The following is a 25,177-nucleotide window of genomic DNA, read 5'->3' on the forward strand; positions in this document are numbered from 1 at the left end:
CCAGCCTGTCTAGACTAAAACATTCCAAACTGACAACAACCTGTGTCAGGCTGAGCAATGAGAAGAGAGTGAACATGTCCAGTTAGATTAAGGAATTATTTTTGTTTTGTATTTAAACATTTAAAATAATACGTATCAGAGAAGTCAGGAGGGATTGGAAACTTTCTGGTGGCTGATTATTGATTGTGTTGTCTGTGTCCCACAGCCAGCTCTCCACAGTCCAGGGCAGGGATGTGGCAGTTTGCTGTTTTTTCTCATGCTGGACCAAAGCAGATACCTGGCTTGCTGCTATATTAGAAAATAGCCAGAATTAAATAAAACCCTTTCTCAGTTTGCTTTTGCATCCCTGTATTTACTGCCTCAGGCTTGGGAATGAGGCCAAACCATTGGACACACAGGTCTGAAGCTTCAGCTGCTTTTACTGTGGGGGTTCTGCACCAGAAACTTCAATTACAATGGAGGCATTGATGAGATTTGTGCTTCTCCCTCCTGTTTTGCCCAGGTGTGCAGTCTGCTGCAGTAAATGTGATTTGTGAGCTGGCTCGACGCAATCCCAAAAATTACCTTTCCCTTGCTCCCCTCTTCTTCAAGCTGATGACGTCGTCAACCAATAATTGGGTTCTCATTAAAATTATAAAACTGGCAAGTATTCTGCTTTTTGTTTATAGGATTAGAGTTCTCATTAAATTACCTTGGGTGTGAAAGTGGATTTCGTGCTGGGAGGCATAGTTACCATTCAGTCTGAATAAAAAGTAACCAGGAATATCTTCTAATGTTTGTGAATGTAACCAAAGAGAAAAATATGTTAATATAACTTGGTTTAAATACAGTGAACTGTAATTTACATAATCTTTTGAAGCTGTTGAAAAGCAGCTATTAACTCACTTTTCTTCTTATTGAATAGTTTGGTGCTCTTACTCCATTAGAACCAAGACTGGGGAAGAAACTGATTGAGCCCCTGACCAACCTCATCCACAGGTTTGTGTGACAGGTCCTGCCTTGTTCAGTCAGGACTGGGGAAGGGCCTGGTGGGTGGGTCAGTAGCTGGGGTGAGGATGCATTCTATAATTTTTTCTTGACTTTTGGTATATTGGCTTCAAGTATCAAGAGAGATTCTTAGACAAGGGTTGTTTCTGGAAAGCCTGAGTGAGGTAAAATACCTTAAAGGAAAATCTCTGGGTGTCTGACTGTCAGCATGAATTCCTCCAATGGATGGATGAAAATTGGAGCAATTTGCTTTCCTTTCACTGCATTTCAAGCCAGAGATGACTGTGAAGGATGTATAAAAAGGCTCAGCTGTGTATATGCCTCTCCTATTCACCTCACACATTTGATTCCTGACTTTTGGGAGTGCCTTACCCACCAAAGCAGCGTGACAAGGAATATATTAAAGCCCTTTCTCATGCATTTGGCAGCTCAGATGTGTTTTGAAAGAGGCTCTTACAATATATATATTCTAAATGTAGATTAAATAATGTTGAAGTTATTTCCTTGTCCCTTGTCTGTTGCTGGTTTGTGGTGGTGTAGTGGTTCTTATTCTGAACTGAAATCAGGAAATAGATGCCTTGGGGGGAATACATGGATTCTCCTTGTTATGAAGAGGAAGTGTGATCTTACGCAGGAACTGCTGGGTGAAAAAGTTTCTTTTCATGTGACAGAGCAAGGTTTTAAGCAGATATCTGTGTAGCCTTGAGAGCAGCTCTAGCCAGAGGATTTCTGTCCATCCTCATATTCCTTTGAGGCAGGCTCAGACAGAGCAGCATCCAGGTACCTCCAGGAGGTTGTCAGCAGTAACAAATAAGTGCAATCCCCCAGAAAAAGCAGGAGGATGGACAATCTCAACTCCCACATCAGTAATTTTGAGTTGTGGGGACTGAATCCTCTTTGTCTTGGTCTCCTTTCAGTCATTTTGGGTCTCATAATGAGTCACAGCACTCTGAGCTGTCTCACCAAGTGCCCAGGGAGCAGAAATGGTGGTTTTGGTTCTCAGCATCCCAAGCTGACCCTCAGGGCATCACTGTGCTGCTGGAGCTGTGCTCCTTCCCTGTGTGCCCTGTGCTTGGAACCTGCTCCTTTGGGGCTTGGCAGGTTCCTGGTTCCCTCTTGTACAGCTTAGGCTTTGTAAGGAGCTCTGCAATCCACAGAACTACTCTGTGTGTTCAGCTGGCACAAGCAGCCTTGAATTTGAGTTTTGGGTGAAATCAGGCACTGGAAATGGGTTGATGATTTCCAGGGATGGGAAGTGTGTTCCTGCATCCCAGTCCTCTGCTGCTGGGATGTGACTCACTCGCTTGGAGAGAGACTTGAGCTTCTCCATCTGCCTTGTCATGAGTTTTTGACCTTGGGCAGAGGATTTCATTTGATTCTTGGGCAAGATTGCTTCAGTATTGTGTGACTGGTGCTGGAGTTTGAGTAACCACTTCCTTCCGTGTTCCTTGTGTCACAGTGCTCTTACTTGGTGCTTTTCCAGGAAGATTTTTGAGTTTTTAAACATTTGTTTAAAAATTCCTCCCCCCAACAGTTTTTAAGTGAGAATCATTTCATCTGTTTGAAGGGATATGGAGCAGAATATTGACAATGTCTTGTGAAGTTCAAGGTGCTAACTAGCTCCAAGATAGTGCTGACAACTCTTCAAAATGTGCTGGTTTATTCCTTATTTAATATACCTGATTTCTGTTTCAGCACCTCAGCCATGTCTCTCTTATATGAATGTGTGAACACAGTAATAGCAGGTGAGAACTGAAACTTGGAACAAAAAAAAAAAAGTGATGAACTTTGTCATCAACTGATGCCATCTGTAAACCTTTTTTTCTTTAACTTAATGTATTCTAAAATGCATTAACTCTCCTGGCAAACTTTGTGTTACTGTGGGGCTGAAATCCTTTGTTGTCAGTGGGTGAGGCACAGCCACTACAGCTGTGTTGTGTTTGCTGAAGGCAGGTACAGACAATGAGATTATTTATGTGCCAGATCCTAAATGTTGCTACAACTACAAAATGTAGCAGCAGCAATAGAATTAAAACAAATGATGTCTCTTTGCCAAGTTCTCTTATGTGATGATGGATCAGACCTTTTTTTTTTTTAATTTTGCAACTTTGCAGTTTAAAAATGGAGTGTAATTCCTTAGAGGGGGCAATTGGAATTACTGATTGGCAGTTTCAGTTTCTGCGGAAGGGATATGAACTCCATAACTGGGAGGGTGAGAGAAAACAAAGGCAAAAAGGGATAACACAGTATTGCAGCTCAGGCTTGGCTGCAATATCAGAGTGTGGAGCAGAGGGTTATTGACATTCACAGTTGGTCTGTCTGTCTCCTGTGGGTTCTTTGGATAATGCTGCAGAACTTGCTGTGCTGGGTCAGTTCGGAGAGGGAAGAGAGATCTGTCACTCACTGTTACTCCTTCAGGGAAATGAGGTGTGACGATGGGAGGGAGAATAACACAGAGGGGAATTCCATTGTGAGTGAGAGTGGCCTTCACTGAGATCCAGTGGGGTCATCTGTGGGTAGAGGGGGAATTCACCCACCCAGGACACCTCAGGGATGGTGATGTCAAACTCAGAGCCAGCAAATGAGCCCTGAAACACCAGAGGAGCACCTGGCACCTGCCAGCTCTGGAGGTGACAGTGTCCAGCTCAGCTCCCCTGCAGGGACAGAGGGCAGCACATGGCACAGCTGTGCCAGCAGCAGTTACCACAGTGAGCCCACCTTTCTTGCAGTGGGGCTGTGTGCTGCCAGAGCTTTCAAGTGTCCCAAATAATCAATAATAGCTGGCTTGATTAAAGCTCCGATCTAATCACATTAAACTCCAGGATCCGTTGCTGCATCCCATTGCATTAGGAAAGTGCACAATTAAAAATTCAGCTGTACAGTAGCTGCTGATATATTAATAGCCTTGACTGCTATGTGATGTCAGTGAAATAAACCCTAGTGAGAGCAAAAAAGAGCAGCTTTGACCTGGCTGTTGCAGCTTTTTCTACCTTTACACGTTTTTTCCTGCCCTCTTATTATTACTGTTATGATATGTGAAATTATAAGTTTGTCACAACATTCTCTCCTTCCTCCCCACCCCCAGAAGTCCAGGCAAACAGACAAACAATAATTAAGCAATAAACAGACAAAAAATAATCTTTCCCTGAGAGTTGAGCTGGGTGTGAGCTGTTGGGTGGTGTTGTTGCAGTCACTCCCAGCACAGAAATTCTGACTGGAATTTGTGCTTCTGTTTCAGTTCTGATCTCTCTGTCCTCGGGGATGCCCAACCACAGCGCCAGCATCCAGGTGGGACCCTGGGTTTGGGGCTTGTTCTGCTTTGCTGGGGGATCCCAAGGGCCAGGGAAAATGGGATTGTGTTCCTCTGCCAGAAGTTACAGCAGTAGCTCCCTGAAGTGCTCTCACTGTGCAATCCTGCAGGCTGAAGCATTCCCTATATAAATTCTCCTACTTAATTCACTCTAAAATGCAGAGTTTGAGAGTTTTCCCAACTCTTTATTCTTCTCCTGCTATCAATACAGTCATACAGAGGTTCCTTGTGTTTGGAAGTCTGTTAATGCAACAAAACCCTCTCACCTGGAGACCTCAGGTCTTGGTCAGATACTTCCTTGTGTATTGAGTAAACTTCATGAAGACTTAACTTTAATTAAGAACTGTAATAAACACAGTGTGGTTTTTTTTTCCCAGCTTTGTGTGCAGAAGTTGAGGATATTGATAGAAGATTCTGACCAGAACTGTAAGTATGGTGCTTTCTTCATGGAGCTGTTGGCCCCCAAGCACTGGGGAGATGCTGCAGCAGCCTCAGAGGGGTTGTAGTGCCTGGTGTGCTGTAAACAGTTGCTGGGGGGTTTAATATGGAAATAATTTTTTATTATATTCTTTATAATAATATTTTTTAAAACAAATGACAGCCGTTATTACTACTGGGGGGTTTAATATGGAAATAATTTTTGATGGTGAGCACTTCTTTATAATAATATTTTTAAAAACAAATGACAACAAATATTACTGCTGTTTGTGGTCTTGTAAATCTAAACCAGTTCTTTCCATGCTCTGGGATTTCCGTTTTTATAGACTGGCTGCTTGGAGAGCAGTGACAGCTATTTTCAGCAGAGTGAGCATAATAGTAAAATGCAAGAGTGTTGACTTACTTTAGTGACTACAAGGAATACTGGGAAATTTAAAATCTTAAAGCTTTAAGATTTCATGCTCAGCCCAAAACAGTGTTTCTATATTTGGAAAGAAGTTTTATTTTGTCTTTCACAGTGAAGTACCTGGGCCTGTTAGCTATGTCCAAAATCCTGAAAACGCACCCCAAGTCAGTTCAGTCTCACAAGGACCTCATTCTCCAATGTTTGGATGACAAAGATGAGTCCATCCGACTCAGAGCTTTAGATCTCCTCTATGGCATGGTATGTTCCTACATTTATTTCCTCAGCAGCCCCACTGACCCTGTAGGAAGGTGATGTTTAAGGAGAACATGCCCACTCCACAGCAGACTTCTGATAACAACTCCTACATCTTTTCTGGCAGTCTTTTACTAGTCCTACTTAGGACAAGTGAAATATCTGGCTCAGCATGAGGGCTTTAAAAATTCTGATTCAGACTGGATGGAGTTTCTCAGTTCAGGCTCTGTTGGAAATCACCCATTTTGAAATCAATTCCATTGGATGTTAATGACTCCTAAATTTGTTTCCTTTATAAGCAAAAATATTTTAAACTCTTAAATTTGCTAATCTGGCAGTAGAAGAGTCACTTTCTCTTGGATTTCTGTATTGCTGATAGTAATTCTGATCCTCAGCTCTCCCACAGCAAGGGTCATCACAAAATTAGCTGGGTTGGAAAGAGCCTTGGAGATCATCAAATCCAACTTATGACCTATTGTCAGCCAGGCCATGGCACTAAGTGCCACATCCAGTCTTTTCTTAAACCTTGTAACTTATGCTGACTCTTCTTTAACAAAAACATTGAACAGTATTAGACAGGTTTATTTTTGGATTGGGGCCCACAGAGGTGGTTCTGGTTTCTTGTTAACATGAAAGGGTCCAGCAAAGAGCCAGCAGCTGCTTTACTGGAACTGGAAGGACTTGGCTGTGTAGGAAAGTGGTTGAACCCTTCACCACCTCTTTAACAGGTCTCCAAGAAGAACTTGATGGAGATTGTGAAGAAATTGATGATTCATGTGGATAAAGCTGAAGGGACGACGTACAGAGATGAGCTGCTGACCAAAATCATTGACATCTGCAGCCAATCCAATTATCAGTACATCACCAACTTTGAATGGTCAGTGCTGCCAGCTTGGAGCTCATCAGAAAGGCAGTGCAGGGTTGTGTTGGGAAGGATGAAAGTTTGACAAGAAAGTCTCACAGATATGTATGTTTAGCAGAAAGATTTTTGAATGTGGAGTCTGATGAAGGAATAGAGTTGGAAGCAAGTTTTGATATAGAAGAAAAGAATTGCTGAGCCAGTCTTACTGGATAACCAAGAAGGCAAAGTTAGTTAGAAGGGATTTTTATGGCTTAGAGCGGAGGATAGATGCACCTCAAATAAGAAGAGGTTTTTATCAAGCAGAAAGATAGCACAGGCAAACAAGTCAGCAAAGTTGCAAGTAGAAAAAAGGTCTCAGAATGTTCCACTGTAAGAAAACTGAAATACCCCTTCTAGCTTAAACTGTAATGTACTAACCGTTAGTGATTGGAGAATAGTAACATGAATATGGTAATTATAGTAGTTATGATAGGCTATAGATAATAGTTAAGGTATAGATTGGTTCTACTGTATTAAGATGCTAAGCAAAGAAAAGTATCTGATGCAATGTAACCAAAACCAAAGGGTCTCCAGGCCTGCCTGCAGCTGGAGCTGACAGCTGTGGGCACAGCTCTGTCACCCATGACCCTGGACTGCTGGAACGTCTTAGATGTAACAAACTGCATTTTGGAGAGCTGCCTGGAGTCCCACGTCCCTCATTTAGACTCTTACAGGGTTGTGCTCTGATGCCCACCCATCCCTTCTCCTTCCCATAGGTACATAAGCATCCTGGTGGAGCTGACCCGGCTGGAGGGCACGAGGCACGGGCACCTGATCGCGGCGCAGATGTTGGACGTGGCCATCAGAGTGAAAGCCATCCGCAAGTTCGCGGTGTCGCAGATGGCCATGCTGCTGGACAACGCCCACCTCATCGCCAGCAACACCCAGAGGAACGGCATCTGTGAGGTGCTCTATGCTGCTGCCTGGATCTGCGGGGAGTTCTCTGAGTAAGTGCAGGCACAGCCTGGTGTGCTCTGAGGGGCAGCTGTTGGGCAAAGCTTTTGGTCACTGAAAGGTGTTTTTGAGAGAGGGATTAGAGTATGTACCTTAATGCCACCAAAGTGATTGTTTTTCTCTTGTTCCCTCACACTATTGACTCCTCAGCTCATTCTAGCCAAGACATTTTTAACTAGCTGATCATTTTTCCTGTCTGTCCAGCCTTGCCCACTCATGTAGGAAGCCATAGTAGTGAATCATAGAATCCCAGAATATCCTGAGTCAGAAGGGACCTGCAGGGATCATCAGTGCAGCCCTGTCCCTGCACAGCCACCCCAACAACCCCGACCCTGAGCACCCCTGAGAGCTCCTGGAGCTCTGGCAGCCTTGGCACCATTCCCTGGGGAGCCTGGGCAGTGCCCAGCAGCCTCGGGGGGCAGAACCTTGCCCTGAGCTCCATGCCAAGGCCTGGCCCAGCTCCAGCCCTTGCTGGCCTCCTGTCCCTGTCCCAGAGCAGAGCTCAGCCCCTGCCCCTGTGCCTGCCCTGGGGAGGAGCTGCAGCCCCCGAGGAGCCTCCCCTCAGTCTCCTGGGCTCCAGCTGAACCAGCCAAGTGCCCTCAGCTGCTCCTCAGCCCCTTCCCCAGCTCTGTGTCCCTCCTTGGGCACTCTCCAACAGCTTTGAATCCTTCTGATCTTGTAGGTATAAGCTGGTAGATCTTAACATGTTGAAGGAACTTCTTAATCATTAAGGTCTACCCCCATTTATATTATAGGGAACATGTGCAATCTCCATGTTTGAATCAATTCTTTCTCTCCTCCCTGTTCTGTCCTTGTTAAAAGGCTTTTGCAGGCTTTTTTTCCCATCTTCCTGGAAATTAAAAGTTCTCATCTTTTTGCTCAAAATTTTTCAGTGCCCACAGTAGCACAATTTTCAGTGTTCTTGTACCAATATGTTTCTTTTAGCTTCAACAGGTGTTTTTGTCGCTTGCTTGTGCAGATATAGCTGTTACCCAGCTTTTATTCTGGTAGATTGGACAGGTGTGGTACTGGAGTCTCCTCTTACCAGCTAGTTTGGTGTCTCTTTCTAATTACCACTCTGAACACTGGCTCCAGTTTAAATTCACACTGTAGGTGTGATATTGGGGGAAAGCTGGTACAGCTCAGATCTTAATTTTCTTAAAAAAAAAAAGTTGTACAAAGAAAACTGCAACTGAAAAAGTAAGGAAATATACTCTTTTTCCAGTGTTATCACATTATTACTTAGAAACAGCTTAGCTTTGTTTGTAATACTTTCTTATGCATTTTCCATTTAGTTGTGAGCAGATAATTTTGAGTAAGAGCATGAGGTCTGTTAAAGTTCTGTGATCTCTATTCTTTTTTTGTATTAAGCACTGCCTGCTGGATTTTATTTTTGCTTGCCTTTCACCTGTATATTCTGTTCTTATAGACACCTGGAGGAAGCAAACCAAACCCTGGAAGCAATGTTGAGGCCCAAAGTTACAACCCTGCCAGGCCACATCCAGGCTGTTTATGTGCAGAACATGGTGAAGCTCTATGCATCCATCCTGCAGCAGAAGGAGCAGGCTGGGGAAAAGGAGGCAGCTCAGGAAATTACACAGCTGATGATCGACCGCCTGCCTCAGTTTGTGCAGAGTGCAGATCTGGAGGTTCAGGAGAGGGTAAGAGAATGAAATTACTTTGGGATTTATCATGGGAAGCCTTGGAGCAGGTCTGTGACTCTCTGTGTCTGTGCACATTTTCTGTAAGCTCTTACCAGTGACCAAGCCCAGATGTTATTGCAGTTTGATGCCATCTCTGAAAGCTGTCAGCAAGATCTTCACTCAAAACAATTTAATTTCAAAATTATTCAGCCACTTAAGGGGACAAAAAGGACCCAGCTAAAAGAAAAGCTTAATATGGACTTTTTACATTTGCTCTAAACCTGCACTTTATGCTGCTTCTCTTAAGTCCCTTAATGGAGTAAAACACCTTCTGTTGACTTCAGTTGATTTGTTTGGTTCAGCTTGTTAAATATTACTCTGAAACCACTTCTGCATTTGTTTTTAGGCTTCTTGCATCTTGCAGCTAATAAAATACATCCAGAAGCTACAAGCAAAAGAAGTTCCTGTAGCTGAGGAAGTGATAGCCCTGTTTGCTGGTGAGCTGAACCCTGTGGCTCCTAAAGCACAGAAGAAAGTCCCTGTTCCAGAGGGGTAAAGTTCCTTCTCTCTCCCAAACCTTTATTTAAACTTTGAATAATAAAGCAATGTATATGATGAGACACTGAAATACTCAGTGTACTGAGTCAAGCTGTGTGTTTGCTGCAATTCTTCCCAGCCTGGACCTTGATGCCTGGATCAATGAGCCTCCATCAGACAGTGAGTCTGAAGATGAAAAGCCCAAAACAATATTTCATGAGGAGGAACAAAGGCATTCAAGACACAGACAGCCAGAAATAGATGAAGAGGAACTGGCCAGAGTGAGTGAATGTTAAAATGCTTTTCCTTACATAATTCAGTAGTAATCCAAGTGGTGCTGGAGCAGTGGGGGCTGCTGTGGATTCTCCATGTAGCCAGGGAGCCCTTCTGCTCTCCACAGCTCAGGAAAGCTGATCACTGATGGGAGCTGATGCTTATGGACCTGAGCAGCTTCTGTGAATGACTGTAACATGATTGTGCTCAGCAGTGATCCCACCTTTCCTGCCTCTGACCTCTTTGCTTTCGCAGAGAGAACTTGTTGTTACATGAATCTTCACTTCTTCCTCTCCTTGCAGAAGTGAAAACAGCAACATTCCAATTGCCATCAAAAAGTGATGTCTGGGAAGGTTTTATCTCTAGTCTTTAATTAAAAAGCAAAGAAGGGTGTTCTAAGGAATATTAGTTACAGTATCATATACAATGGCTTGGGGCAGGAGGGACCTTAAAGCTCATCCCATTCCACCCCTGCCAAGGGCAGGGACACCTTCCACCATCCCATATTGCTCCAAGCCCTTTCCAGCCTGGCCTTGAACTCTTCCAGGGATGGGAATTAGTAATGGTACCTGCAGTTCTATCCTAGTACGTGTGGTAACTCAGAATTGCTTTATCACACAAGCTGCTCTGCTCTAGTCTTTTCACAGCAGTTATGTATTGTTCCAAAAATGCAGGGAGCTTTTGTTTTGCACTTTGGTGTCTTTTATCTCTTTGCTTACAAACAAACATTGTAACTGCAAATCCTCTTTTGCTTCTAGCGTCGAGAAGCCCGGAAACAAGAACAGGCAAACAACCCATTTTATATTAAAAGCTCTCCTTCCCCTCAGAAGGTGAGTCTGAATTGCAATATCTCACTGCACTTTGCTGTCACTGTGGGAAGGCTCCCTGAATGTCAGAGCTGCAGCCTCCTCTGGGACATTCTGATATTTCCCCTGCACTTTCCCCTTCCCACTTTATAATGCATGGACTGGAGTGGCTGCCTACAACTGTTTTTATAACTCCTGGTTGTGCTGAGAATCTCCTGAGTGACCTGGTACCCCCAGAGCAGCCTGTGAGAGAGTCTGTGCAGTTTGTCCCAGCCCTGGGTGATGGCATCATTCACATCCCCAGGCACCTCACTCAGAGCCCTGCAGAGGGTGACCCTGGAACTCACACTGTATTTTGTGGATCAGAAAGTTGTTGTGGTCTCTGAACGCCCTTTTCAGGGAAAGAACTTCCTTTATTCCCTCTATATTTCTCTATATCTGAAGGACTGCCCCGTGTTCCTCAACTCCAGTCTCCAAATTTATCTTCTGAAGTGGCAAGTTATTAGCAATAAAACAAACCAAAAATTCTTCATTCTGAGAGCTGCAGTAATTCTTCATTCTGGGATCTGCAGTAATTCTTCAGGGCAGTAGTGGGGTTAAAAAACTGTAGGGTAGCTAAGAGTAGGGTTCTTTATAATAGTTATCAACTGGCTTTAAAACACTCTCTGCTACCACACAGAATTATTAACAAGCTGTTCCATTCCTATCTTTTAAAATGTTCTCTTAAGGGATTGAACTGCTTGATGTTTGTAATATGCCTATTTACAGAAATTTGTGCTGGCAGTGCTCAGAAAGTAGCAAATCTTTCTTTTCCCAGCGATACCAAGACACTCCAGGCGTGGAACATATTCCTGTGGTCCAGATCGACCTTTCTGTCCCATTAAAAGTTCCAGGTAAGCACAACTAATTTTTTAAAATTAATTAAAGAAATTCAGTTTAGCAAAAGTCATAATTCTTTCTTAGGTCTTCCACCTGTGGTTTTGAAGGGCAAGGAACACACTTTCATTTGAGTCTTAAATATATCTCCTTAATTTACATTTGAAAATAGTACTTTGCAGTCTGAGTTCCTTTTAAGATAATATTAGAAATAGTTCTGTGATTAGGAATGTCATGCAGCCAGGTCTGTGACATGTAGAGGAACCACTGTTCTGTGTGGGAGCAGTCACCTTGAAAATATCTTAGAGGTCTGATGGAGGAGACATGAAATAGAATCTAATGGTAGAGATACTGTTTGAATATCTTTTTTCAGTTATCAAAAGTGGTTGTGTATCTAAGGAGTGGTTGGATACAGCACAGAAAAGCTGTTGATAAAGTGCCTTTCATTGCAAGTACAGCAGCAATGTCACCAATTCTCCTTAAAATCTCAATGTTTGGGATGCTCCTTGTAATGCAATAATGCAGCCAAGAATCAGGGAGCAGGGTTGAGCTCTGTCCTGTTTCTGCAGAGATGGAGTGGACAGCAAAGCTGGTGCTTGGGGGGCTGTGTGAGGTGATGTGGAAGCACAGAGAGGTGTGGATCCAGCTGGCTCTGGGTAGCTGGAAGCAGGAGCAGGGCACACTCCTGACGGGGTGCTTCAGTGCTCAGTCCATGTGCTCTGTACCTGAAAGCAGCTTGGCTTTCCCTAAACAGAAACTGGAGAAAGACAAGAAAAAGAAAAAGCAGAAAAAGGAGAAGAGAGGGAAACACCATCGCCACAACTCCCTGCACACAGAGAGTGAGGAGGACATTGCTCCAGCTCACCACGTTGACATCATCACAGAGGAGATGCCAGAGGTCAGTTCCTGTGCTTGGGGTCTGGGATTTATCTGTGTGCAGCTCTTGAGAGATTTTTGCCCCCACAACTGCAGCCAGTCTGTGATGTGGCAGTTCCAGAGCTGTTTCAGAAATGACTGAGATGATCCCAGGCTGTTCTTTGCAGGGGAAGAAATTACTGTCTTTTTTTTTAACAGAAAGACAAAAATTGCCACTGAAGCTATTAAAAAAGTCAAAACTAGCAAAACAATGTTCATCCCTGCTCTAAAAGTAACACTGTCCAAATAACATTTATTATGCTCTGCTGCTTCACTTTGACTGTAACTTGCTGTCTAGTCAGCAGCTTTGCAGCTGATGATAATTAATTGCAGATGCTAATGATGTAATCTGTATTTGTTTCTAAAATTTCCTTTAATCAAAACCGAACAGCAGCAATTCAAGTCCTGCTGTTTATGAAGAAGGGGTTTCTGTTCCAAATTAATCTTGAAACTAGATGCTGCACTGAAGTGCATTGTTCCCATAACTTACTGTGCCTGACTGCAGCTGGCCTGCTGCAGGGTTCACAGGCTCAAAAAAATGTCATTTGGGTGGTGTTAAGCTTGAGTTTGGAAATTGCCAGTGGTTTACTGCCTCAGTGGATGTCTCTTTACTCTCCTGCAGAATGCTTTGCCCAGTGATGAAGATGACAAAGATCCCAACGATCCCTATAAGGCACTTGACATAGACCTGGATAAGTAAGTGCAGTTTGTGTGTGGGTTCATCAGTTGCTGAGGGAGTGCCTGAGGGCAGGGCTGGGGCTGAGCAGGCAAAGGCAATACAGACCATGAGCGGAAAAGGCTGAAGGCTCTTCCCATGGCTTTGGTGAAACCTCAGGTGCTCATCCAGCTTTGGCTCTCACTGCAGCTTGGGTGATAAAATCTCAACTCCTGAGTATGAGAGAGGTTTGGGAGGGGCAGGGGAGTCACTAAATGTAGTGTGAGTGTGACTGAAGGAGTCTGGAAGCACAGACAGTGTCACTGGATCAGGTGTGAGTTACTCTGAGGTTTGGGTGTCCCACTGTCTCTGCTGTCACCTGTGCTGGCACTGAGTGTGAGCTGTGTCCATCTGTCCCCCTCAGAAGCTCTGTGTCCGTGGCAAGCCTGTGTTGTGATCACTGACCAGTAACACCCAGGCTGTCCCACCCCACTGCCCTGTGGCCCTTCAGTGTGTCCCACTGTAGGGAAGTGTTGTTCTGCTGTGACTGAGCTGTGTGTCACACCTGTGCCCAGGCTGTCCCAGCCAGCTCTGGGGCTGTGCCAGTGCCAGCACTGAGCCCCTGCATCCTCATGCCCATGAGCTCTGGGCTGTGCAGTATTGCACTGGGAGATTGGTTTGAATTTTTTTTTAGTTGCTGTTTTACAAAATCACCATGCTAAAAATAATTGCTGATTTATGGTCCAGGGATGCCTCCTGTAAATTTTTGAAGACTGCAGGCCCATGTGGGTGTGTGTGGGATCTCTCTCTTCCTCTGATACTTGGGTCTGTGCCCTTCTTTGCAGTTCCAAATTTAAAGGGCTTTGGCCCCTCAGTACCTTGTGAAAAAATGAATAAAACACTTTCTGAGGAACTCCTTTTTTGGAAGGCCAAAGTCTGCAGTGAAAATATATAAAAGGAAATTAATTTCTGACTGTAGCCCCTATATTTGCATGGTGATTCTCAGCAGCACTGGGCACACCCAGCAGAGCAGGTTCTGGGTGCTGTGCTCCAGGAGGCATCCAGGGCTGGTGGATTGTTCCATCCATTCCCTCCCCTGTGCCATGAGTGCTGTGCTCTCCTGTCATGGTTTCTCATGTCTGTGTCCTCTCTCTTTCTTTCTGTGCTTGCACTGCTCTGTCTGTCACGCTCACACGCAGTCTGGTTTCAGGGAAGCCTTCCAGGTAAGAATATCTCCTGAGTGTTGACCTTTGTCAGGTTGGTTGATTTTGGACAGGGCAAGTCCTTGAAGGGTGGTGGAACTGTTAAATCAGAGACTCTCACATTTGAGAGTCTGTTTTGTCACTGGCTTTCAGTACCAGTGCTGTTCCTGTACAGGTGTATCTGAAATAGTAAAAGATGAGGCCTGTTGGTTGTTCAATCTTTCCTTAGTGTCTGAAAGTGAAAAATTAATTGGTTCTGGTTCTTAATGCAATATAAGCAACAAAATTGAGGCAGTTGAGGCCATTAGAAATCTTCCTGAAGGGATGTTTGCTGTACCAGTGTGAAAATTAATATTAAATAAAAGCTAATAAATAGAAAAATATGCAGTTGGTGAAATTCTTGCTGGTTTCTGGAAATGGTTGACAAGAATGAGAGAAATTTTTGTGGTGTTTTTCCCCAGTTAGTGGATTTAGGATACAGTATAAATATGACCTGCTGTTGGTGCTTTTTGGAAACAGGTGTCTGAAGTTACATTTAACTTACAAAATGTGATAGTAGAGTAAAAATTCCTAGTGTAAACTTCCAAAATAAAAATTACTTGGAATAATTCCCAATTGGGCCAATCTGTTCATCAAGAACAACAAACCCCACACCCTTCAAGGGCTGCTGGAGCCATGCTGACATTCCACTGCTCGAGTTTCCACTCTGCTGGAAATGCTGTTCCACATCCTTGCTTTTCCTTGGAGAGGGATTCCATGGAAACACAGTGTAGCATGGAGCTGTTCCTCTGTGGGCGTTCCTCAGCCTCCTGCTGGCACCTCTAAGGGTTAAACAGCAAAACCTTGGCTCTCAGTCACCTTCCAATTGTTTCCTCTGACTCCTAACCCACAAGGGCAGTGTCTGCAGTGCATAAGTAAACTCCAGGTAGAGAAATATGCACTGATTTTAGGCCTGGGGGCCCAGCTCCCTAAGAACAAAGCAGACCTTGTCTTGGCCAGGTTATCTGGCTGAGGGAGCTGTTTGCAGCAGGTAATGGGCTCTTTCTTTTCAAGACCCTTAGCAGACAGTGAGAAGCTGCCAGTGCAGAGACACAGGAATGTCGAGACCCTGAAGTCACCCGACTCAGAAGTTCCCCTAGTAGAGAAGAAGAGCAAGAAACCCAAAAAGAAGGAAAAGAAACATAAAGATAAAGAGAGAGATAAAGGAAAGAAGAAAGAGAAGGAGAAAAAGGTGGTAGAGGAGGAGGAGGAAGAAGTAAAAAAGGTAATTCTCCAAGATTTGCATTATTTTAGCTCCTGCTGTTATTTATTGCTGAGTTCATTTTGTTGCCTAGGAACAGTTGCATTTAACAGTTCAAACAGCTCAATGCATTCACCCTCTATTTCCTTCAATTTTTACTACTGTAGCAGCAGGTATTTAAAGATTTCTGTTAATAAAAATAACACTTGCTTAGCCTCCTTAGTTAGCAGAATTGAGCTTACTGCAGCCTACACAGCAGAGCTGCCAGAGCTCACATGGAAGCTGAGTTTGCTGATATTTTGTCTGTTCTCCAAGCGGGGAACTCCTTAGCAAAATATCTGGAACTGTGAGTGTCATTTGTGGTGCATCCTGACTCCCATGTGCTCCAGAACCTTTCAATTATAAACCCTGTCCATAGCTGCCAGTTGCTCTCAGGATTTGAAGTATCCTCCTGTTAATCCTCCTGCAGAGCTGCACATTCTCTCTGCCCTGCAGCCCTTGCAATGCCAGGGATCCCCTACCCTGGTGTGGGGGTGCTGGGCAGGTTCTGTCAGCTGGGCCTGCCTTTGGAGGTGCTCAGAGACTGAAGTGAAGATTCTTGATGTGTTTGCTCCTGAATGTGTCACAGCATCTGTGCATGAGGAGCGCTCTGGAGTGCTGCATTTCCATGGGAACTTCCAAGTTTTCATTTAATTGTTACAGAGTCACAGAATCCCAGACTGGTTTGGGTTCAAAGGAACCTCAAAGCCCATCCAGTGCCCCCCCTGCCATGGCAGGGACCCCTCCCACTGTCCCAGGCTGCTCCCAGCCCTGTCCAGCCTGGCCTTGGGCACTGCCAGGGATCCAGGGGCCGCCCCAGCTGCTCTGGGCACCCTGTGCCAGGGCCTGCCCACCCTGCCAGGGAACAATTCCTGCCCAAGATCCCATCCAGCCCTGCCCTCTGGCAGTGGGAGCCATTCCCTGGCTCCTGTCCCTCCAGGCCTTGTCCCCAGTCCCTCTGCAGCTCTCCTGGAGCCCCTTCAGGCCCTGCAAGGGGCTCTGAGCTCTCCCTGGAGCCTTTTCTTCTTCAAGTGAACACTCCCAGCCCCTCCTCATAAGGCAGATGTTCCATCCTTGTGATCTTTTTGTTTTGGTTTTCTTTTGTTGCTCTTGTTGGGGGGTGTTGGGTTTTTAATTTGATTTTTAAGAAATATCTAAAAACAATGATAATGGGGTTTTTTTTCTCCTGAAATTCAGGGAGAAGACTTGGATTTCTGGCTCTCCACTGCTCCGCCAGCTGCTCCCACGCCCCAGCCACAGGTAGGAATCTTCCCCCATCAGAAGAAACTTCTGTGGTTATTCCTTGCCTCAAGCTGTGCAGGAGTGCTGTGTCATGGTGCAGCACAGAGGGCAACATCAGCTTCATCTCCTCACCTTCCTGCTGGGGAGCAGAGATATTGTGTCTGCCCAGTTCAGAGGAGCTGTAATGGGAGACTTGAGGCTCATTCTGTGCAGATCAAGGAATAGAAATAGAAATACAGGTGCAGCTCCAGGCTTGGTTGATTTTGTTATTGATGAGTGTAATGTTATACAGCTGTATGGTTTTATTTCCCCGTATGAGGTAGACTCTAGCAATATTAATAGACATGAGAGACAGAGTGTGAAAGAAAAATTCTCATGAATTTTGATGGGAAATTCTACAGGAAGAGACAAAGATAGAAGGGGATGGACTCCTTGGAGGAAATCTTCTGAATCGTGTCCTTGGGTGATCATATTTGCTGGGCTTCAGAGGCATAAAATGAAAGCCTTGATACCATGTTAGCCTAATGTCATTTCTGAAATAACAGTTGTGAGGAGTTGTCACTGTTGAGTTTCTTTTGCTGTGGGATTGGGTTGTTCCAGCTGCTTTCCATGAGTGTCAGAATCCTTCTGCTCCTCTCCTCAGAGCGAGCCTGCAGTGGGCACTGCTGTGGTGGCTGAATCTCAAGGGCTAAATAAAGAAGAAAGGGAAGAACAAGAGGAGGAGGAGGAGGATGAAGGAAAGGTAAATGGTTCAAGTTAAGAGGAAATTGCCTCAAGTTACACGAGGGGAGGCTTAGATTAGATATTAGGAAAGATTTTGTTGTTGATGTTTTTAATGGAAAGGATTGTCAGGCATTGGAACAGGCTGCAGTGGTGGAGTCACTGTCCCTGGAAATGTTCAGAAAACTTGTGGATGTGGCACTTGTGGACATTCTTTAGTGCTGGATGTGGTGGCACTGGGCTGATGGCTGGACCTGATGATCTTAAAGATCTTTTTCAACCTTCACAATTCGGTTCCATGAAGTTGCTGTCACCACTCAGCCATATTCTCCTGCTGTCTCAAACTCCTTAAAATGCAGCACACAGGATTTACCAACAGCATCTGTTCAGTGCAGTGACTGCCTGTAAATGTTGCATCCTTGGGGAGCTGTGACCACCCCCTGTCCCTGAGCCAAAGGACAGGTCCCAGTTAAAGCTGAGCTTCCAAACACTTGGAGAGATTCAGCCCTGTGCTGTTCCCAGGTTACTTTGGGATAAGGTGTTGGCAGCTGGGTGGGGAGCAGGGTTTACTGGGATTCCACATGGAGTTACTTTTGGGATTTAAGGAATGGTAGCTCTGTTTTGGGTTCTGCAGTAAAGGGAAACTTTGCACAGTCCAGGAAGTGCAGAGAGTGAGAGTCTAGAGTTGAAAGAGTGGTAGAGGGGTCATAGCTAGAAATCAAGGGTTTCTTTAAGGGTTTGTTGTAGTTTCTCATTCTTCTTGATAGAAATCCTCCAAGCATAAGAAGAAAAAGCACAAGAAAGAGAAAGAAGAGAAATCAAAGGAGAAAAAGAAATCCAAAAAGAAGAGTCATCACAGCGAGGAGGAGCCCCCAGAGTCGGTGCAGAACGGGACACTAGAGGATGAGCCACTACCAGTGAGTAGCTGTGCCCAGGCCTGGGGACAGGGAGAGCTCAGCTGCTTGGGAGGGAGGACAGTGACAGCTCTTCTCAGAGTCGGCAGTTCTGGTGTGACTGTGAGTTCTCTCTTGTTTTGCAGCCCATGTCCAGTTACCGCCTTCTCGCTGAAAACCCATACATTAAAATGGTGAGTTTGGGTTATTCTCTGTGTGCCCTAAGAGGGGGGTGCCCTGGGGATGGAGCAGTGACTTTATGGAGCCATCACATAACTGAAGAACTGTTTCAGTCCCAAGCTGTATTTCCTTTCCTTTGGGTGGCCCACTTTAATTTCTAAGTTGATATTTTCCCAATCCTTAGCTGATCACCAGTGTGTTTCTATAATGTTCTGGCTATACCAAATTACCTCCCCTTTGAACCTGGTTTTATCCCTGGGTAAAATGGGGATAAATGTGTTCTGTTTCTTGAAGTTTGACTCTTTCCTGTGACATTTTTCCCTTCATTTGCAGACCTATGATATCCAAGGAAACCTCCAGAATGACAGCCAAGTTACAGTGTCTGTTATCTTTGAGAACAAAAGCACTAGCTTCCTTAAGAGCATGGAACTGAATGTCCTGGACTCTCTCAACACTAAAATGCTCCGACCAGAAGGATCATCAGTACACGATGGGATACCTGTGCCCTTCCAGCTCCCCCCTGGTATGCACAGCTTTGCACAGGGCTCTTGGAGTGTGGCTGGCCCTGCACTGCCCTCCTGTGGAAAGAGCTGCTTGAACTTCTTGCTGTTTTCCAGAAAAAACATCTCTGCCTGGGTGTTGCTGGGCTTTCCCACAGTTCCCTGGAGAGGATAAACCTTCTCCCAGTATGGCTGCAATGCAGATGGTTCTGCACAGCAAGAGCAAAGCCTTAATCTAGGGCTGGGAGTCCAAATGTCTGAGTTCCTTTTCCAGGTGCCTGCAGGCTGGCACACCTTTGACTACAGGAATCCAAAATTCATGATGTGTTTGCTATGAGATTTAAACTAAAACAAGGTAGTAGGTTTGTGAAGTATTAGAATCCACTCTGGATTTATTCTGGAGCTCTTGTCCCACTGTTTGAATGGCAGAGGCCTCTTGCAGTGAAGGTTTGTGATAAGGATGTGCAAGGAGGGCAGCTGAAGGATTAAGCACAGAAATGAAGGATAATGGTTTTGTACAGATCACAGTAGTACAGTCAAATCCGTGAACTTCCCTGAATTTCCCTTCGTTCACTGAGGAGTTAATTTGAATCCTGGAACAGCTCACAGAGGGCTGGAATGGCTTCAGGGTGCTTTTCAGTCCCCCATGGAAAGCAGTGGGGTATTTGATTTGTTTTAAATCTGTATGTGGCAGTTCTTGACACAGACTTGTATATTAAAAGCAAAACATAGAAACATTAGAATTCAAATTAGCTCTGAAAGCTACTCTGAGATGTTTATAATATAATTCCAGTTATGCAAATAGTTTAAATCTGTGACACTGTGACACTTTGCCCAGGCACTTGCTCAATAACCTCCATCAAATGCCAGCTCCCATTGCTGCTACTGAGAGTGCTGTAACATTGTTGACTCATCACAGCAGTTGTGTGTAGAGCTCTCTTCCAACTCAGAGAATTTCAGACTTGGTTCAAAAATAGTCTGCACATAAGTCAGTTTATTGTAACCATTACTTAGATCTGGAAACCATGTTCTGACCTGACTTTTCCCTCTCCTCTCTTCACACTAGGAATCTCTAATGAAGCCCAGTTTGTGTTTACACTTCAGAGTATTGTTATGGCTCAGAAGTTAAAAGGAACACTGTCCTTTATAGTCAAAGTAAGTGCAGCTCTCAACTGCCTCTGCTTCCTTGGGAACTGCGTCAGGGAGCCGGACTCGGGTGGGAAGCTCTGCTCTGGAGCTTTTTTTAGGCATCATTTCATCCCTGCTGCAGCAGCCCATTCTGTGAGGAACATTTTCACATGACATCTTGTGCAAAGAGAGCCCCCAGTCCTGCGTCAGCACGTCCTAGATTGTCATTGCTGTCAGCGTGTGAGCAAGGCAGCCTGGAACATGTGCCACATTGTCAGCTAGAAAATCACACTGATCTGCTGGGGAGGGGACAGAGGGAACCAGGGGCTGCTCCTGCTGATCTCAGTTGGACACTGCCGCCTAGTACAAGGCTGCAAAACAAAAATGAGAATTAGATGCAGTCATTAAGAGTGGAAACCCAGACCAAGAGTGAGGTCAGCGGAAGGCATTGTTTAATAGGTATTGAGCGGGATAAGACTGTGTGGGTCTCTGATGTTATTTCAGTACAGTTATTAATGAAAGAGATGCTCAGAGGAAATGAATGGAGACAGTTGTGGCTACTCCTGAGTCAGCCATTATCTCTATTTTAAGAGTTTCTTAAAAATAGCATGCTAGTCCTATTTTAGTACCTAAGAATCTGGGAACTATTAATTTATTATTTTGCTCAGGAAATAATGAACTGTAAAACCACATCTCCAAGTGTTAGTTTCAACTCAGTCTGCTCAGTTTAATTCAGCAGAGTGCAGGCAGAACTGCAGCCTGGTGTGTCCCTTACCTGTTGTAGGTGCACGTATCAACCCAGCTGCCCAAATCTTTGAGTGGGCTGGTCTTGTGGTGGGATGGTTCTCACACTAATCCTTCAGGGGGAACTGAGCCTTCAGCTCCTCACTGGTGCCTGTGTGGTGGGTAGGGGTGGCTGCCTCATGGCTCCCACTCACCTGCTCTCCTTTGCCCTGTTGCAGGATGATGAAGGTTCAACCCATGAAAAACTAGATTTCAAATTGCACTTCAGTTGTGCTTCATACTTGATCACGACGCCTTGCTACAGGTGAGTGTCCCTGGCAGGCTGAGCCCTGCTGCTCCTCAGGGTTTGGGCAGTGTCTCTCTAAGGGGTGACTGTTCAGATACATCCACTGACTGATTTCAAGTGGCTCTGCAGAGGGAGCTCTGTGCCCTGCAGGCTGGCAGAGGCAGCTCTGGCAGCAATAGGGCACAAGTTGCTCCAGTGAGCTCTGGAGTGTGGTTTCCATATTTGTTGTAAATCCATTTTTCTAGAGCTTGGTAGCACTTAAGCTTCTGTATCCTGACATGTTTCATGGGGCTGATGGGACAGATTTCACTTGCATTTCTAATAAAACATTTACTTTCATTCCTGTTCTGCAGTGATGCTTTTGCCAAGCTCCTAGAGTCTGGAGATCTGCACATGAGTTCTATTAAAGTAGATGGAATTAGCATTTCTTTCCAACATCTACTGGCAAAGATCTGTTTTCATCATCATTTTTCAGGTGAGTCTTCCTTGATGCAGAACCTTCTGCAGAATTCCATATTCTAAAATCTTTGCTGTGCTTGGTGGGCATAATACTCCATGGGCTCAGCAACCACAGGAGCAGGTGATGTCCGGATTAAATACATTTGGGAGAGTTTTCTCCAATTTTGCAACACTCAAAGCATGCAGTGTTCTTCAAAATGAATTCTCCTTGTGTCCCTGTGGAATTCCTGCAGCCCAGTGAGGCATGTGACAGCTATCATGGGAGCAGCTGCTGTGGAGTTCAGGCTGTAACTGTTCTCTGGAGGGTGGATTTGATCTGCAGGGCTTCAGACTCCTTCCCCAGTGCTTCCTTTCAGTGAGGGAGAGCCCCAGCTCTTCATCTTTGGGTTTATTAATTAAAACACAAGCGCTGGCTGAAGCAAAACAACTGGCTGTTTCATCATGCTCTGGTGTTTGCATTAGACATTGCCTCACTGGAAGTATTTCTGGGGAAGAAATCTACGTTCTGAGCAGTGTTTTTGCTACAGAACATTTGTGGCTTAGGATACAAATGACTCACCTCATTATTGTGAAACGTCCCAGAGAGAAGCCACGAGGAGCCAGGCACATCTTAACCCTGACTTCCTCCTCCCCTCTGTAGAAGCCTCTGTTCCTCAAGGCCAGGCAGAGCAAGGGCTGCTCTCCAGGGGAAGCAGGGCTTGAATTAAAATGGAATGGAATGCAATGAAATGAAATTGCTGTTTCTCTGCAGTTGTGGAACGCGTTGATTCGTGTGCATCCATGTACAGCCGTTCTATCCAAGGCCATCATGTCTGCCTACTGGTAAAAAAGGTGAGAGCACTGTAACCCCTGAGAGAAGCTAAACCTGGAGCCTTCCCTGCCTTCCTCTGCCTCTTTCCAGCCCCTGAGTTTGGCTGGGAACGCATTTATCCCCCTGTGGAAGAGGAACTAATGATTTTTTTTCTTTTTTTTTCCTTTCCAAGGGAGAGAACTCTGTATCCATAGATGGGAAATGTAATGATTCTACCCTGCTTAGCAACTTGTTGGATGAGATGAAAGAGACATTGTCCAAGTGCTGAATATTCCTTATACAATATTCCAACGAGCAGAAACACACCCAACGTGTAAAGACGAGCAGACCCAAGTGTTAAGTTTCTCCCTCGTACGCATGTACTACCCTGGGGCACGTGCTTTCAGTTCACTCCACCATTGGTTGCAGTTTAGACATTTTAAGGCTGTATGTTACCTTTTTATTTTCAGAACTTTTTACAAACTGTGGTGTTAACCCTTTCTAGCCCAAAGAGATCCTGGTGACATGACTGGAGGAGGGAGGGAGGGAGGGGTGGGCACTATTTATTCAGCAGCTCATGATGATCCCATGACCTTCATCTGTGTGGGACGGCAACTGAGCAGGACTTTATCAACAGTAGCACAGTTTGTTGCTTGTGCTTATGCCAGGGAAGGTTGACTTAATCCTTAGCCATGAAATATGTCTTCAGGGCTGCTGTAGTTGATGTATATTTCTAGCAGAGGCTGGTGCTGGACCAGAAGGCCTCTTTTTGTTTTGTTTTTTTTATATATATATGATTTATTATTATCTCAAGATCTATTGTGATCAGCATATAAATATCCTCCATCTCCTTGAGCTAATCCAAAGGAGCCCTGTGGGAACTGGGATGTTTGAGTTTCTGTTTATAGTAGTTGCCTTGAGCCTTAACCTTCTTTTAGTGACAGCTGGAAGAGTCGAGTGTGGAAGCATGAAGTGGGCTGGAAGTGTTATTGTTTGGGTCTGTGCTCCCCTCGACTGCCCCACACACGGAGTCTGTCAGGCCTCTCCCCTCTGAGCTGTCTCTGCTGATGTGTTTTATGAGTCCACTTCAATTTCACATTCCTGAACAGTTAAGCTGTAGCAAGAAACTGGAAATCCAAGGGGGTCTGTTCCTGCTTTTTTATCCTTTTGCTCACCAGCTGAGGTTGACCATTCCCAGGGTAGAGAAACAGTCATGGGTGCAGCCCCTTGTGTGCAGGTCCATGTCCTCCCTCTGGGCTCTGAAACCAGCAGGGTCGTTCTGTCTGTGTCCCCTCAGTGTCCCCCAGCCCTGCCCTTGCAGCACTGAGAGCAGATTTGGCAGCACAAGTGCCCCATGGTCCCTGTGGCAGAGCCCTCCCTGCCAGGGAGAGAAGGATGGATGGGGAGCCCCTGTTCCAGATGCAGGAAGGGGGAGGATGATGATGATCCCCTCTCCCTGCCAGGGTGCAGGAGAGGGCTCATGAGGAGCTGCTCTCCCTTCAGGGTGCAGGATGGGGAGGGGGCTGAGGAGCTGCAGATTTGGGACTGTAGCAGTTGCTTTAGGTGGAAGAAGGGAGAGTGTGGGAAGTGCCCGTTCTGCACTATTGGAATCTTGTGGAGTCACTGACAGGAAAGGGATGTCACAGTGTCCTGCAGAGATGCTCAGTTGATGTCCTTCTCCAACATCCCTTGCTTTCAACTTATTTTTTATTCCCCTGCTCCGTTTCTTTCCTCGCAGTTCCGCACCCACTGAGCAAAACTCCATGGTAGGGTTTTGCTTTGAGGCACAGGTCAGGAGCAGTTGATTGCTCTAAAAAGGTGCCCAGGGAGGAGCTGGCTGGGTCTGCACGTCTCCAGCACCACCACCACTCCTAAAACACCAAACCCCCATGCAGGGAGCAGGATGAAGCGTTGATCTTATTTGTTGGGTGGTGTCCTGTACTTTACGCGTGTCTTGTGCTCTTTACACTCTTCCCACAGGAGGTATTTTGGCAAAGGCTCTGCTCTGGTGCTCTGGGTTCCTTGCCAGGCCCAGCTCCGTGTCTGACCGCGCTGCCACGACGTGGAGGGTTTGGTTTTGGTCAGCCTCCCTTGGTTAGCCAGTTGTGTATTAGAAACTGAACATATTAAAATTGTCTTAAAGGATAATGTTCCTCAATTAGTGTTTGGGTTTTTTAATTCATGGATGAAAACTGTCACTTTAGCATGTAGAGTCTCTTACAGAATCCTGTGCAGTGATTCTAGAATTTTGAAACTGTATGATGTGTTACATTCACAAATTTATTTGCTATCAACATTCCCTGGAAAAAAAAAGAAAAAGAAAACAACATACCACAAGCTGCTGTAATGATTTTGTGTCAAGATGATCCAATAAACTTTCAAAACAAAGTTAAATTTTTGGCTTTATAAATGGTCCTTTCATTAGACTGTTCCAGTTTGGATGGACCCAAAACCAAGGCATGGATTTACCCCAGGGCTGAATAATGGATCTTCAGTGGAGGTAAGAGGAATTTCCTTCCTAAAGGAGGTAGGGAATTCCTAGTGCCATCCCCTTAAAAGGCAGCTCTGCGACAGCAGCTGTCACTAACACTGAAATTACAGGAAAAAATAATTCAGACTATCTCAGTTAAATCTCCATTAATTGTTTTATTTTTTGGATCATGATTGCAGCTAAAATTCAACCCTTGGAAGAATGGGAGCTCTGGTCTGAATGAGGCCGGAATCAGCCCCTGCTGTTGCTTCCTCTTGGCCTCCAGTGAGATTTGTGACAAACGTGGTGACATTGATGTGAGGATAAAGCC

General features: G+C 45.1%; 1 protein-coding gene across 2 annotated transcripts in view; it reads left to right on the plus strand.

The window, feature by feature from the left end:
• AP3D1 (adaptor related protein complex 3 subunit delta 1) overlaps positions 1–24,770 on the plus strand; it is a 42,993-nt gene extending 18,223 nt beyond the window's left edge. The window contains exons 7-33 of one of the 2 annotated variants that reach the window (XM_031062192.1): positions 503–642; positions 905–978; positions 2,683–2,732; positions 4,226–4,275; positions 4,675–4,723; positions 5,254–5,399; positions 6,122–6,270; positions 7,011–7,241; positions 8,678–8,909; positions 9,298–9,443; positions 9,568–9,709; positions 10,460–10,531; positions 11,325–11,404; positions 12,086–12,281; positions 12,921–12,994; positions 14,153–14,176; positions 15,209–15,419; positions 16,632–16,694; positions 17,320–17,418; positions 18,164–18,313; positions 18,436–18,483; positions 18,803–18,992; positions 20,036–20,124; positions 21,060–21,145; positions 21,481–21,602; positions 22,338–22,417; positions 22,570–24,770. In XM_031062192.1, the coding sequence (XP_030918052.1) occupies positions 503–642; positions 905–978; positions 2,683–2,732; positions 4,226–4,275; positions 4,675–4,723; positions 5,254–5,399; positions 6,122–6,270; positions 7,011–7,241; positions 8,678–8,909; positions 9,298–9,443; positions 9,568–9,709; positions 10,460–10,531; positions 11,325–11,404; positions 12,086–12,281; positions 12,921–12,994; positions 14,153–14,176; positions 15,209–15,419; positions 16,632–16,694; positions 17,320–17,418; positions 18,164–18,313; positions 18,436–18,483; positions 18,803–18,992; positions 20,036–20,124; positions 21,060–21,145; positions 21,481–21,602; positions 22,338–22,417; positions 22,570–22,665 (3,089 nt within the window). In that variant the 3' untranslated portion in view covers positions 22,666–24,770. The remainder of the gene's footprint in view (positions 1–502; positions 643–904; positions 979–2,682; positions 2,733–4,225; positions 4,276–4,674; positions 4,724–5,253; positions 5,400–6,121; positions 6,271–7,010; positions 7,242–8,677; positions 8,910–9,297; positions 9,444–9,567; positions 9,710–10,459; positions 10,532–11,324; positions 11,405–12,085; positions 12,282–12,920; positions 12,995–14,152; positions 14,177–15,208; positions 15,420–16,631; positions 16,695–17,319; positions 17,419–18,163; positions 18,314–18,435; positions 18,484–18,802; positions 18,993–20,035; positions 20,125–21,059; positions 21,146–21,480; positions 21,603–22,337; positions 22,418–22,569) is intronic. The other variant, XM_031062193.1, reaches the window with a different exon arrangement.
• Positions 24,771–25,177: the final 407 nt, after the last annotated feature.

Source organism: Geospiza fortis, unplaced genomic scaffold (assembly GCF_000277835.1).
Source record: "Geospiza fortis unplaced genomic scaffold, GeoFor_1.0 scaffold254, whole genome shotgun sequence".
Classification (NCBI taxonomy): Eukaryota; Metazoa; Chordata; class Aves; order Passeriformes; family Thraupidae; genus Geospiza; species Geospiza fortis.